Source organism: Takifugu rubripes, chromosome 16 (assembly GCF_901000725.2).
Source record: "Takifugu rubripes chromosome 16, fTakRub1.2, whole genome shotgun sequence".
NCBI lineage: Eukaryota > Metazoa > Chordata > Actinopteri > Tetraodontiformes > Tetraodontidae > Takifugu > Takifugu rubripes.
In genome coordinates this window covers 4231342-4244058 of record NC_042300.1, presented here as the reverse complement: position 1 = coordinate 4244058, position 12717 = coordinate 4231342, and the positions used below count along the sequence as shown (strand labels likewise).

General features: G+C 50.5%; 1 protein-coding gene and 1 long non-coding RNA gene across 2 annotated transcripts; one reads left to right on the top strand and one right to left on the bottom strand.

Annotated features, from left to right (window-relative positions):
• Positions 1 to 1117: 1117 nt before the first annotated feature.
• On the top strand, positions 1118 to 12700 carry fzd3a (frizzled class receptor 3a). Its single transcript, XM_029849241.1, has 9 exons — positions 1118 to 1273; positions 1853 to 2373; positions 8632 to 8828; positions 8966 to 9428; positions 9630 to 9929; positions 10006 to 10257; positions 10892 to 11040; positions 11245 to 11502; positions 11565 to 12700. The coding sequence occupies exons 2-9, from the start codon at positions 2173 to 2175 to the stop codon at positions 11812 to 11814; spliced, it is 2070 nt and encodes a 689-aa protein (XP_029705101.1). The 5' UTR covers positions 1118 to 1273; positions 1853 to 2172; the 3' UTR covers positions 11815 to 12700.
• Positions 3055 to 4946, bottom strand: LOC115252923 (uncharacterized). Its single transcript, XR_003891212.1, has 2 exons — positions 4268 to 4946; positions 3055 to 4166 (listed from the first exon to the last, which is right to left on the bottom strand). It is a non-coding gene; the product is annotated as an uncharacterized lncRNA (long non-coding RNA).
• Positions 12701 to 12717: the final 17 nt, after the last annotated feature.

Genomic DNA, 12717 nt, shown 5'->3' with positions numbered 1-12717 from the left:
TCCTTACGCTACCTGGGCAACGCTACGTTACAAAAAGGTTCCGCCTCAATTAGTTCCTGGCTTCAATTCACTGACGCTGCCGGTCTTTTACATGTGTATCAAATAAAGATATTAAAACAACAAAAGAGAGATTTCAGCTGGTTTAATCATAAAGCAAAAGTGGGTCTTTTAAAATGCTTCAGTGTGCAACTCTTCATCCATTCCCAGCTCGCATTACATCCCGGTTGGTGGCGATAGGGCACCGTAAAAAGAAGAGTAGAGTTTTATTTTTTATCATTTTTTTTTTTTTATTGCCACTACTGTGAACATTATTAGTGTAACTCAGTATTATTGCCGTTGTGTACAGGACGCACACGCACACACGGGGGAGCTGTTTACCAAACCACCGTGGGGCCTTTGGAATGACGTCACAGCTCCAATGGTTACAAATGTGTGCAGGTTCGACAACTTTAGCTTTCAAAAAAATCCAAATCAGGCTGAACTGATGGTGAGTCTCACCTATCAACGAGTTAATGTATTATTTTTGCTGTATGCAGAAAGCTGAAACCTTCTGAAATTAATGTTGACATTTTATTAATCGAACTACAAAAACGTGACGGAATTATTCAGAAAATATTTCATAGGGTTTTTTTCTTTTTAAAAAAACCAAAACAAACTGCATATGTTTTAGTTTGCTCGTCCTGCTCTACAATATAATATCATAATCGAGAATCTGATCATTATTCTTGGTAAATAAAAATTACTTGAGAGTCGCGTGAAGTTGCACAAACACACTGAACGTGACCGAAAACCAACTAAGAACTTTTAACTAAATGTAAGTAATGTAAACGTGTAACCATCAATAAAAGCTTTGATTCAGAGTTATTCCGACATGTTTTAGTGGGTGTAAAATCAATAGTTTAAGCATTAATCAGTAGGATTCTAAACACGGCCTACTAAAAATTGAAATTATTTTTTTTTGTCACAAGTGAACTGCTGCAATGACATAAACGCGCCTCTTTTCCAAACATCTTTACCCATTTATCTGGGTATTATATCCTCACCCTAAACAACCTTCCCTTCGTATGTGGCAACTTAATCGAGATGCTTTTATTTTTACAGTCCTTCCCGGAAGTGGTGGGAATGCCGCGTGGTGACGCGGAGGGGGACAGCTCGCTGGGCGGAGGACGGAGGAGGAGGACGGGAGGAGCCGGGGAGGAACTCATTATTGTTGCCCACTTGGGAAGCACGGAGACGCCGTTCACACACGTGAACATCCAGGCTCCGTTTTCAGGTAAAGTTGCCTTTGTGTTTACCCAGTTTCGCTCGCGTTTATGAGCCGCGGGGTATCGGGGCAGAACGCGCCCCCGTCCCCGCCCGGCGCGGTGATAACACCGGCACGAAGGCTACAAATGCTCGTGATACCATCATTCAAGCAGCCGTCATCTATTGTCTCCGCTGCCCGGACTGACGTTACTTCTCCCTTTTGATTTAAACATTATTATTTATTTTAACATTTTCTGGAGTGGCTCGCTAAGGTGGAACATTGAACGGTGAGACGGGACGGGTCTGCCGGGTTTTCAGCTGAACCCGCATTAATACCGATCATTTAGTGGGTAAATTTACCCCAGGAGGAGCCACTTGAATGTGACGCGCAGGTAGGCGAAAAGAACCGAACCTTTTGGGACGGATCCCCCTCAGGATACATCTGCGTCTCCGACAAAGGCTGCATGAAAAATGTTACTGCGTGTCAGCGAATGGTGAAGGAGTAAACGTGGCCAACGTGGTCCAGAAACACGGTTAAATACTTTTAAACGTAGCCTTCTTGGAATGATGCAGAATGGGCGTTCAAGCAGATCTTTTCTCTCCACAGGCCAACATCATCCTCATCCTCATCCTCATCTTCCTCCTGAAGAGGCTGAGAGGGAGGAGTGCCAGCGCTGTGGTCACGTCGCTGCCTCTTAAAGGACGGCGGTGTCTCCGGGGATGGAGGACGTGTGAGACGCGGGAGCAGCTGACCAGAACCCCCCCCTCCCACAGATGGACGCGGCGGCCCTCTGTCACGGCCGTACTGGGCTGAGCTGAAGAGGCGGCCGGGCCGGAACGCCGCGCGCTCATCCTCTCCTCGTCCTAAGTGTTCTCGTCCTGTCCAGACGTCTCCCGGGTCTCCTCCCGCTCCGCTGCCGATCAACCATGGGCCTCCTGTGGGCGCTGTCCGTCTCCATGCTCACGGCGTGCGTGGCCATTCCGATGGATGCGGCGGCGGGGAGCCACAGCCTGTTCACCTGTGAGCCCATCACGCTGCGCATGTGCCAGGGGCTGCCTTACAACGCCACCTTCATGCCCAACCTACTCAACCACTACGACCAGCAAACGGCCGCCCTCGCCATGGAGGTAGAGTATCTGCTGCCGTACCAGCCGCCGGCTCAGGCGTCTGTCCTTCACCTCCGTATTTGTCTCCAGATTATTTAACCTCAGGTCCTTCCTGCTTCAGAAACTTTTCTCCGTCCTCTAAAGCCAAAAGCAGTAGTTAAACCCACCTGAATCCAGGTTATTTTAGGTTTTATTTTTTTAAGCTATCTGTTAAAAGGACATCAGATATTTTGAAGTAAAAATGGTAAAAATATTTGGATTTGGAAGGAAAATTTCACTACATTTCTGTTTAATTTTAAATGCAATATTATGGATTTTTTTTAAAAAAAAATGAAAGACTATTTGAGACGCATCACGAGCGTTTCAAATAGACGAACCATTTTTTTGGCCCCTAGCGTTGATATTAAAAACCCATATTATAGCCTGTATCAGAAATTATTTAGTTTAAACATCCTCGGCCTTTTTAAAACATAATTAATGGTTATATATCTTTAATATATATCTATAATATCTTTTGGGGGCTCTTGATAGATTTCTTTGTCTGTAGAAAATGGTTCACACATGCGCGGGGAACGCTGCGGCGGCGTGGAGGTGTGTGTGGAGGTGTGTGTGGCAGCGTGGAGGTGTGTGTGGCAGCGTGGAGGTGTGTGTGGCAGCGTGGAGGTGTGTGTGGCAGCGGGTTCTGTTCTGTTGCGATCCAGGTTGGCGGCATGGGGCCGTTAGCCTGCTTTAATTTAGCTTCTTTAGCTGGAGGATCTTTGGAGTTTATCATCTAAAGTGACGGAGCAGCATTATTCATCATGCTGCTCCGTCCTCCTGAAGCCATTTTACACAACAGGGTTTCCAGAAGTTGGTCGACTGATTCCAAACTGTCGTCTCTTCGGCTTCTGCTCCGACGGCCGCCGCTGCGGCGCCGTCCTCTGTCAGACACCCGGAGACCCGCAGCAGAGGCGACCTGTTCTCCCTCCGTCCGGCTCTGCTGGCTGAACTCGCGTCTCCCGTCTTTATTTTAGTCTGTAGCTCTGTCACTGGTCCCCCAGTCTGTCCTGTTGCTGACCGTCTGTGTCAGCTGGGGGGGGGGGTTGCGAAATTCCTGAGCGCTCGTCGGACTGTTTTAGCATCACATCTGCGGCGGCGCTAATGCTGCGTTTTAATGACGATGATTTCTTGCTTCGTTACCTTTGAGTTGAGGCGATTTCTAGACCCAGAAGAGCTTTGGGTCATTTCACTGTGGTGGTTTTAACCTGTTCATCAGTACAACTCTGCTTTGATGCTTTGATGCTTTGATGTTAAATCTTCTGCATTTTCTGGGAACACCTGAGTCAAACATCGTTCAGAGGGTACCATCGTGTGTGTGCGTGTGTGTGTGTGTGTGTGTGTGTGTGTGTGTGTGTGTGTGTGTTTTCACGTGAACAGAGAGAGGCACTTGTGTTTTAGACGGTGTTCACTTTGATTGGTCACGGACCCACAATTAAGTCTCTCTTAGCGGCTCATTGGCCTTGGAACGCCTCCGGTCTCCGGCCGACAGAGGCTACACCTCCAGGTTCTGGCTCTTGTTTCCCAGTTAACCCGCTCCGGATCCAGTTCATGGGAGAACTCGGGGGCTGTGAGATGTGGAGGGCAGCCAAATGCGAATTGACAGATGATTTAAAGGGAGCGGGGTGTGCTGAGCAGCCATGGTAATGATGATGAATGCTGCTCGGTGGAGTCCCAGCGCCCGCTGCTCCTCGCCTCTCTGTTGGAGCCCCCCGACCTGTCGTCTCTCCCACTTTCTTTATTTCTCTCTCGCTTTTCAAGGGCTTTTCAAGCTTTTCCTTGTTTGGAGAAAATGGGCACAATTAGTTATATGGTTTTAAACGTTGCCGTCATTCGTTGCACTTTTCCCCGCGGGTCGTTTCTAACGTGCCGCTCAAACCTTTCAAAAGGAATCATTTCATAAACAACCTCGCCCTCCGGTTTTTTCCACCGCTGACCGCCGGATGACCTCGCAGCTGAAGTGGGACACTCGGCCTCGGGGCTGGGAATCGGCGGGTTCTCGTGCCATCCTCGCGCAGGATACGTGAGAGCGTGGCAGATTTAAATGGCATTAGGAGGAGAGAGAAAGGAGCCGGGCTAAAGCCGTCTTCTCCTGAGGTGCTGGAGGGAAAGATTCTGCTTCTTCACGCTTAATCGATTAGTCTGGGAAAACCTGGGCAAACTAAAGACAATTAACGCTGCTGACACAGGAAAACATCATTATTGGATCTGTTTCACGCCGTATCAATGTGGGGCGAACAGACCAGGAGAGACCGTTGATTTTTGTCATCTTTTTATTTAATGGATTTTTTTTTTGTAACATTTAAGCCAACGTTTTAGGAAAAATGAGCTATAATTTCAAATCCTTTGACTTTCATTTTTCTAAAGGCCACTAGCCACAATGTATGTGAACTGTTAGCGAGAGCGTTGGTGGCGAGAACATTTCTAAAGATGGCGAAGCTCAAAGAGGTTTATTCCATTAGAAGGACCCGGGCATTGAGGCCGAGGCGACGCTAGCAGAGCAAAGACACGAGGCTAACGTGATGGTTAGGAACAACACGGGCTCGCGGCCCAGCGTTTCCTCGGTGCTCTCGATTTCATCTCATTGGGTTTGCGTCTCACAACGAACAACAAAGCCAACAGATCAAAGCTCGATTTGTTCGTCCTTTCAGGTCATTTAAATCGGCTGCTCGTCTCAGGTTCACGACATATTCAGACAAAATGTGTCTTGTTACAGCCACCCCGATACTCCACCCAAACTGTGTGAATGGACCTGTGTGTGTGTGGGTGTGTGTGTGTGTGTGTGTGTGGGCGCGCATGTGTGTGGGTGAGCGAGATAGAGACAAAGTTCTATAAAATGCTGATAAAGCATTCTGATGGCTGCAGGGCTTTTGCTACTTTGAAAACTTAGCAAGTGAAGATGTCGCAGTGTTAACCATGCACACACACACACACACACACACACACACACACACACACACACACACACACACACACACACACACACACACGGTCTGATAAATCCTAGCCAGCGTGACCCAGGCTATAAAGGAGCCTGTTGTTTTATTTAATGTCCAACACCATGTTTATTGGCAGCAAACTGAAGGAGGAGCACATCCAGAGAGCAAGTCACTCGTCCGTGTGTGTGTGTGTGTGTGTGTGCGTGTGCGTGTGTGTGTGTGTGTGTACCATTCTTAGCAGTGGATGACACGGCTGGCTCGGTCGACCCATCCCTCCTCTCTCACCCACTCTCAGAACACCCCCCTCCTCACCCCTCTCTTTTGTCCTCCCCCTCCCCCCCAGTGCAGGGCTCACCCGTTGCCCAGGAAACAGTCTCAATTGTGCTGTTAACAAAGGCAGCAGAGGCTTTCTTGCCTCCCGGGAGGTGGTCCCCTCCGCCCCGCACCCTGACCTCCACCAACCTCGCACTCCTCCCTCCTCCCTCCTCCTCCTTGTCCTACTCCGCTGGTGATGCATCCCTCGTCGCCATGGCACTGAGCTTGGAAATCTGGAGAATTGGAATGGCAGCTAAAGAATAAAGGGGGACAGGGGGGAGCAGTGCAGGGAGAGGGGGTGGGTGTTGATTGGAAGAGGTATTTATTAAAGAGCACAGCAGCATCAGAGCTTCAGCAGCCACAGAATCTCTGCAGCAGAGCGCCAGCCGGCATTAAAAGCTAATTACGTTATTTGGAGAGTACACACACACACACACACACACACACACACACACACACCCCTGATGCACGGCCTCTCAACTGGACCCATTAAAGTTTGATCTCAAGTTTTTATCTGTGATGTTAAATCATCTCGGAGGTGAAACGGAGGTCAGGGTTCTTCTGATTTCCTTGAATCCCGACTGAGCTTTGGATGTGAACGCAAATACGCAGAAATATGCAAAGATGCATGTTTAATTAATCGAACTCGTGCTGACCTCCAGTTGAACTGTGAGATGAAACATTTCATGATTGTTGGGATCTGCCCTACTTTTTTCAGGTTGTTGATCTCCGTGTTTGGCCTATAAAGCTTTAATTCGGATGTATTTGAGCATTAATAACTGGTGGTATTGAGCTAAATAAACGTGCTGTAGAGTGGCACGCTGGTATACGTTGTCTCATTAAACTAAATAGTCATCAGGAGGAAATAAAGATGAGGAATTCAGCACAATTTCTGAGTCTTTATCTACAGTTTTGCCTCCCACATTTAGCTCCAAGTGTGGACTCGCCATTGAATCAACTCTCTTGTGAGCCAGCTTAAAACCTGCCTTCAGTGAATAGGAATTTAAACAGGAAATCCACAAACGTAGCAGTTTTTCCACCATAAAACTGGTAAAAAAATCCTTCAGAAACTCGTCTATAGCCAAGCTCAGAGGGCAAATCCAACATAAATGGTTGTTTTCTGTGCTCACCTCTGGGTTTTCTTGGCTTTTCTCATTAATTTGACCTCTGCTGAGCTCCTCTGAGGTCTGTCTGCGTGTGGGCAGCATATTTTCTGCATTTTCTGAGATGTTCTTTCTCCCATGAATGCATAATGAGTGCCGCAGTGAGCTAACATTAGCATACTACCACCTCCGGGCCCGTACTCGGTTATTACACGCTTGACGGCCGGCTTGTGGGGAGGAGGGGGGACGCTGTGACAAACCCCTGGCCATTCATAGCACCAGCGCTTCACCAGCTGGTTCCAGCGAGGCCATTAAACATGGTGAATCCTGGCAGCCCCCAGACGTTAGCGTAGCCTAAGTGTTGGTCCCATCCACAGAAAAATGGCTGAATGGAGAATCTGAAGGGTTGGAGGAGGGGAGGATGGTGATGGAGTGGTGTAAAAATAGAAAAAACCTGCATGAATGCGAGCAGAAGTCGGTCCCTCTTTGAAGACCATGTGTTTGTTCAGCGTTCCCCGCGGTGTCCCGGGCTGGAGCACAATGCCGCTAACATGGAATTCTTTGGAGCGCTGCGGCATCCTGCAGGAATCAGAGGGGAAACGAGCCCACTTTAGCTGCATCAGATCGTGTGAGGTGGTTAAACGAGGGTGACGGAGATGCTGGAGTCGCAGGACGTTCACAACTGCAAAGCATCATGGGTAAAGAACAGGCCAGTTCAGGTCCTTCTGTTACTGCAGGGAAGAAGTCCTTTAAAATGTACATTTACTTTCTCCTCATTTCACTAAAGTCCACGACTGTTGTTCAGAATAATGAACAATTTAAAACCAAACATTTTGTCAAATGTTTTAAAATTCATGGTAATGTTTTACATTTTTTGCACTTCTGTCTGACAAAAATATCCCCAAAATAATTTTCCTGAAAATTATGAGAAATCAGTGATGAGAAAATCAGTTAATAGTGATTAAAAGAATAACTTCAGTGGCACTGATCCTGTTTTAAATCCAGATTAATTAATTGGATATTGATCTGGTCAGAAGCAGCTCAGGACAAACAAAACATCACAAATAAATGCAACATTAGTAAAATAGCAGCATTAGCAGAGCAGTTTAAGATTATTCATGAAACAATTGAATATATAGAAACAGGACGTCGTTCTGTTTGAATATTTTTAAAGTGTATATTAACATATTTAAAGGCCGTTTCTACCCAAGCATTTAAATAAATTATAGAAAAACATCTTTAAATAAAACTCATGAATTGTTGTTGTCCTTTAAAAAGTATTTTAAGCATCTTTCTTCACACAGAAACCAATTACTCCCCCTCCCACCACCTCCTCTTTGCCCCTCCCCCTCCCATTTGCCCCTTAGTCCTGCAATTGTCCCTTTTTGGGGTAGGTGGGGGTGGGTTACGTCCTCGGTCACAGGTGTGGATGTGACACCAGCAGAGAGGGCAGAAATGCATGTGTGTGTAAAGGAACATGTAACTACATCTCCACACACACACACACCTCCGTACAGCATTTGCATATTAACAACTTGCCCCGCAGATGCTTCCTGCCCCCCCCAGCTCAGTTCCTGCATGTGTGACACCATTATTGTGCGTCTGCACGGGTGTGTTAGCATGTAAATAATAAACTTCCGTTGGTGCTTCGGATTATGTGGACGTATGTTGGTGTGTGTCGGCCAGCCACAGCGTGGTCCTGCCAAAGACACAAAGGTCCTGTCACTGTGTGTGTGTGTGTGTGTGTGTGTGTTTGGGGGGGGGCGTAGGAAAGAGGCCAGAGTTGTTTTTATGAATTGATTTCCAGAATCCGCCCGCTGGTCTCTTTGTGTCTCCGTGGTCGCGTGTTTACCCCCCCCCACGTGTCTGTCTGCCTCCCCCCGCAGCCCTTCCATCCCATGGTGAACCTGCAGTGCTCCCCAGACCTCCGGATGTTCCTGTGCGCGCTCTACGCCCCCGTGTGCACCGAGTACGGGCGGATGACCTTGCCCTGCCGCCGCCTCTGCCTGCAGGCCCGCAGCGACTGCTACAAGCTCATGGACATGTTCGGTGTCAGCTGGCCCCAGGAGATGGACTGCAACAGGTTGGCACAACAGTCCAGACCCCCCCCTCCCCTCCCCCCGTAACGACCTCGGCAGCATCTGTTCTGAAGCAGCTTCCTCCATCTTAAATGGCTGCTGGTTTTCCCGCGGTACCAAATGAAGCTCTGTTCTGGCTCAGGTTCCCAGACTGCGACGAGCCCTACCCCCGCCTCGTGGACCTCCTGCCCACCTCCGGGGCGACGGAGTCCCCCGTGGCCGTCCAGCGGGACTACGGCTTCTGGTGCCCGCGGGAGCTGAAGATCGAGCCGGAGCTGGGCTACTCCTTCATGGGGGTGCGCGACTGCTCCCCGCCGTGCCCCAACATGTACTTCACGCGGGAGGAGCTGACCTTCACCCGCTACTTCATCGGGGTGGTGTCCATCGTCTGTCTGTCCGCCACCCTCTTCACCTTCCTCACCTTCCTCATCGACGTGTCGCGCTTCCGCTACCCGGAGCGGCCGATCATCTTCTACGCCGTCTGCTACATGATGGTGTCGCTGGTGTTCTTCCTGGGCTTCCTGCTGGAGGACAGGGTCTCCTGTAACGCCGCCAGTCCCGGGAAGTTCCGGGCTTCAACCGTCACCCAAGGATCTCACAATAAAGTAAGAGAACCTGAACTTCCTGGGTCGTATTTTCATTCAACCTGCCAGCAGCCAACATGTCCCCCCCCCCCTCCTCCTCCTCCTCCTCCTCCTCCTCCTCCTCCTCCTCCTCCTCCTCCTCCTCCTCCTCCTCCTCCTCCTCCTCCTCCTCCTCCTCCTCCTCCTCCTCCTCCTCCTCCTCCTCCTCCTCCTCCTCGCCAGGCCTGCACGCTCCTTTTCATGGTGCTGTACTTCTTCACCATGGCCGGCAGCGTCTGGTGGGTCATTCTGACCATCACCTGGTTCCTGGCTGCCGTTCCCAAGTGGGGCAGCGAGGCAATAGAGAAGAAGGCTCTGCTGTTCCACGCCTGCGCCTGGGGCATCCCCGGCATCCTCACCGTCAGCCTGCTCGCCATGAACAAGATCGAGGGCGACAGCGTCAGCGGCGTCTGCTTCGTGGGGCTCTACAACCTGACGGTGCTGCGCTGGTTCCTGCTGGTTCCGCTGGGCCTGGACGTCGTGGTGAGGATCGTTCCGGCTTTCCCGTCAGAGGCGAGAGAGAAAAGGTTTAACTCCGCCCACTCTCGTGTCGCGACAGGTGGGCGTGGCACTGCTGCTGGCGGGTATAGCAGCTCTGAACCGGGTCCGAATGGAGATTCCACTGGAGAAGGAGAACCAGGTGAAACTGGTGAAGTTCATGATCCGGATCGCCATCTTCTCGGTCCTTTACCTGGTCCCCCTGCTGGCCGTGCTGGGATGTTACCTCTACGAGAACAGCTACCGGACCGTCTGGGAGACCACCTGGGTCCAAGAGAAGTGCCGAGAGTACCACATCCCCTGCCCCTACAAGGTAGAACACCGACCTGTGTGTGTGTGTGTGTGTGTGTGTGTGTTCAGATCTACACACACACACACACACACACACACACAGTCAATAGCAAATATGAGTGTGTAGCTCAGACTTTAAGTTCCGTCCTATATTTATCTTAAAAGCCATCCTTGAGGCTCAGACTCACTGAACAGAATCTGAGGCCACACACACACACACACACACACACACACACACACACAGCTCTCAGTGCTGGGGGGCTGCAGCTGATGCCTGATGGCAGACGTTCCTGTAATGAGGATGTTCGTGGTCGCTGACTCTGTCAGCAACAGTAATGAGTCAGTGGACCTCTGAGCCTCAGGGCCGCTCATAACGAGGCCATCATGACTGTGTGTGTGTTTCCGTGTGTTTCCGTGTGTTTCTCTGCTTCACTGCTGCAGCTGCATCAGTGTTATTAATGCTGACTGTTCAGGGAGTTCTCAGCCCTCTTTTATCTTCCAACTTCTCGTTTTTACAGGAAGTCTCAATCTATTTGGGCTGTATCGATCTAAATAGATTCCGATTTTCCCTTCATTATTCCGTCATGGAGGCAGAACAATGTTTGTTGCAGCCTGTTCCCAGTGGCGTCTCACTGCTCATTTCCTGTGAGCTGCAGGTGGAGGACACCAGCCGTCCGGATCTGGGCCTGTTCCTGATCAAGTACGTGATGATGCTGATCGTAGGAATCCCGTCCGTCTTCTGGGTGGGCAGTAAGAAGACCTGCTTTGAGTGGGCCAGCTTCTTCCATGGCAAGAGATGTAAAAGGTATGAACACACACTCTCACACACACACACTTGAACACACACAGAACTTCATCCCATATGAGCAGCTCCGACCTTCTGAACCAGTTTAAAACCTTTGGTCACTATAAAGCTTCCTGCTGACCATAGAAACAGGAAGTGTGTGGATTCCTCCTGCCCCCCCCCCCATCCCCAATAACCCCCCTCTGCCCCTCCTCCTCGCCGCAGCGCCATGGTGAACGAGAGCCGCCAGGTCCTCCAGGAGCCCGACTTCGCCCAGCTGCTGCTCAGGGACCCCAACACGCCCATCGTGAGGAAGTCCCGGGGAACGTCCACCCAGGGAACGTCCACCCACGCCTCCTCCACCCACCTGGCCATGTTGGACGAGCCGCCCAGCGGGAGCACCAGCCGGGCCGGCTCGGTGCGCAGCTCCCGGTCTAAGCCCAGCAGCTACCACGGGAGCCTCCATCGCTCCCGGGACGGCAGGTGGGTCTCCTGGTTCTCCACGTTTCCGCCCGTGCAGCAGCTGACGTTCTTCTCCCACCCAGACACACGGCCTCCAGTTTCCGGGCCCTGGACGACCGCCTGCCTTACGGGAGCTTGCCTCGCCTGGACCAGTCCCACCAGTGCAGCACCAGTCGGCTGGACGGCCTCTCCCGCCACGCTTCCACCCAGCGGCTGGAGACTCAGTCCAGGCACAGCAGCATCAGGGACCTCAGCGGCGCCACCCAGACCGTCCTGTGCGTCCCCGGCAACGGCATCCACAGGGTCCTGGAGGAGGACGGAGGGATGGCCTAAAAAAACCTTCCCTAAAAGGGAATTTTAGATGGTTAAAGAATGTTTGAGGATCCACGTTGAAGCGAAGAGCGTGCGGCCACAGGAGGAGCGTAGATCCATGCCTTAATGTCCTCCCAGCTTTACTCCTCACGAGCTGATCCCAAAACCTGGAGTCCAACAGTTTACAGAACTATGAAGGCTTTTTCCAGACGCTTCCGAGCCGCTCCCACATGAGGTTCTGAAGCTTAGCCGAACCGCTGAAAACCTTCTAGATGTTTCCTAAATGTGACCACTGCAGCTTTTTCCTTTTTAAATAAGAGTTAGGTGTGTGCTGTAAATAAGAATAAACCAGGAAGGGCTGAAACAAGAACCTGAATCCAAACTCCTGCCTTACATCCACCTTCAAACCTGTTTTTCCCTGGAAGGAATTCCTGGAGCGACTAAATAGGAAAGCTGGAGAAACATTTGCCTGCACGTCTGAGCAAAATGGCGCCCTTTAATCACACCCGCCGTCTGCCGGAGAGGGAAGCGAAACGTCCACCTGAGCCGGTGGAGATCCCAGCTCAGCTCGTCCCGTTCCGGACCCTGACGCCACGTTGGTCCACAGACTGGATCCTATTTCAGAATGTGTCCTTAATGTACAGCTGCTGTAAACTGTTACCGTAGTTACGCCCCAACTCCACGTCAGGTCGCTCGCCGTGTGCTGGCTTATTTCCGGTTCCAGCGTGTCAAATGGCTTCTGCGGTATTTTCGTCCACATGTCAGGCGAGCGCCACCTAGTGGTGGTGCCGTAGATAAACATCCGTACAGCTCAGACCTGCCTGGTCTCTACCTTAGAATATTTGTGTGTAGATATAAAAACCAAACTTGTGTTGTTCATTTGTAATAAAGTTGTTTTTTTAGAGAACGGTTAATTTGCTGCTG

Coding starts and splice junctions, on each gene's coding strand:
- fzd3a (XM_029849241.1), top strand. CDS start 2,173: ATGGGCCTCCTGTGGGCGCTGTCCGTCTCCATGCTCACGGCGTGCGTG. Junction 2,374..8,631: donor CGGCCGCCCTCGCCATGGAG/GTAGAGTATCTG, acceptor CTCCCCCCGCAG/CCCTTCCATCCCATGGTGAA. Junction 11,503..11,564: donor CATCGCTCCCGGGACGGCAG/GTGGGTCTCCTG, acceptor TCTCCCACCCAG/ACACACGGCCTCCAGTTTCC.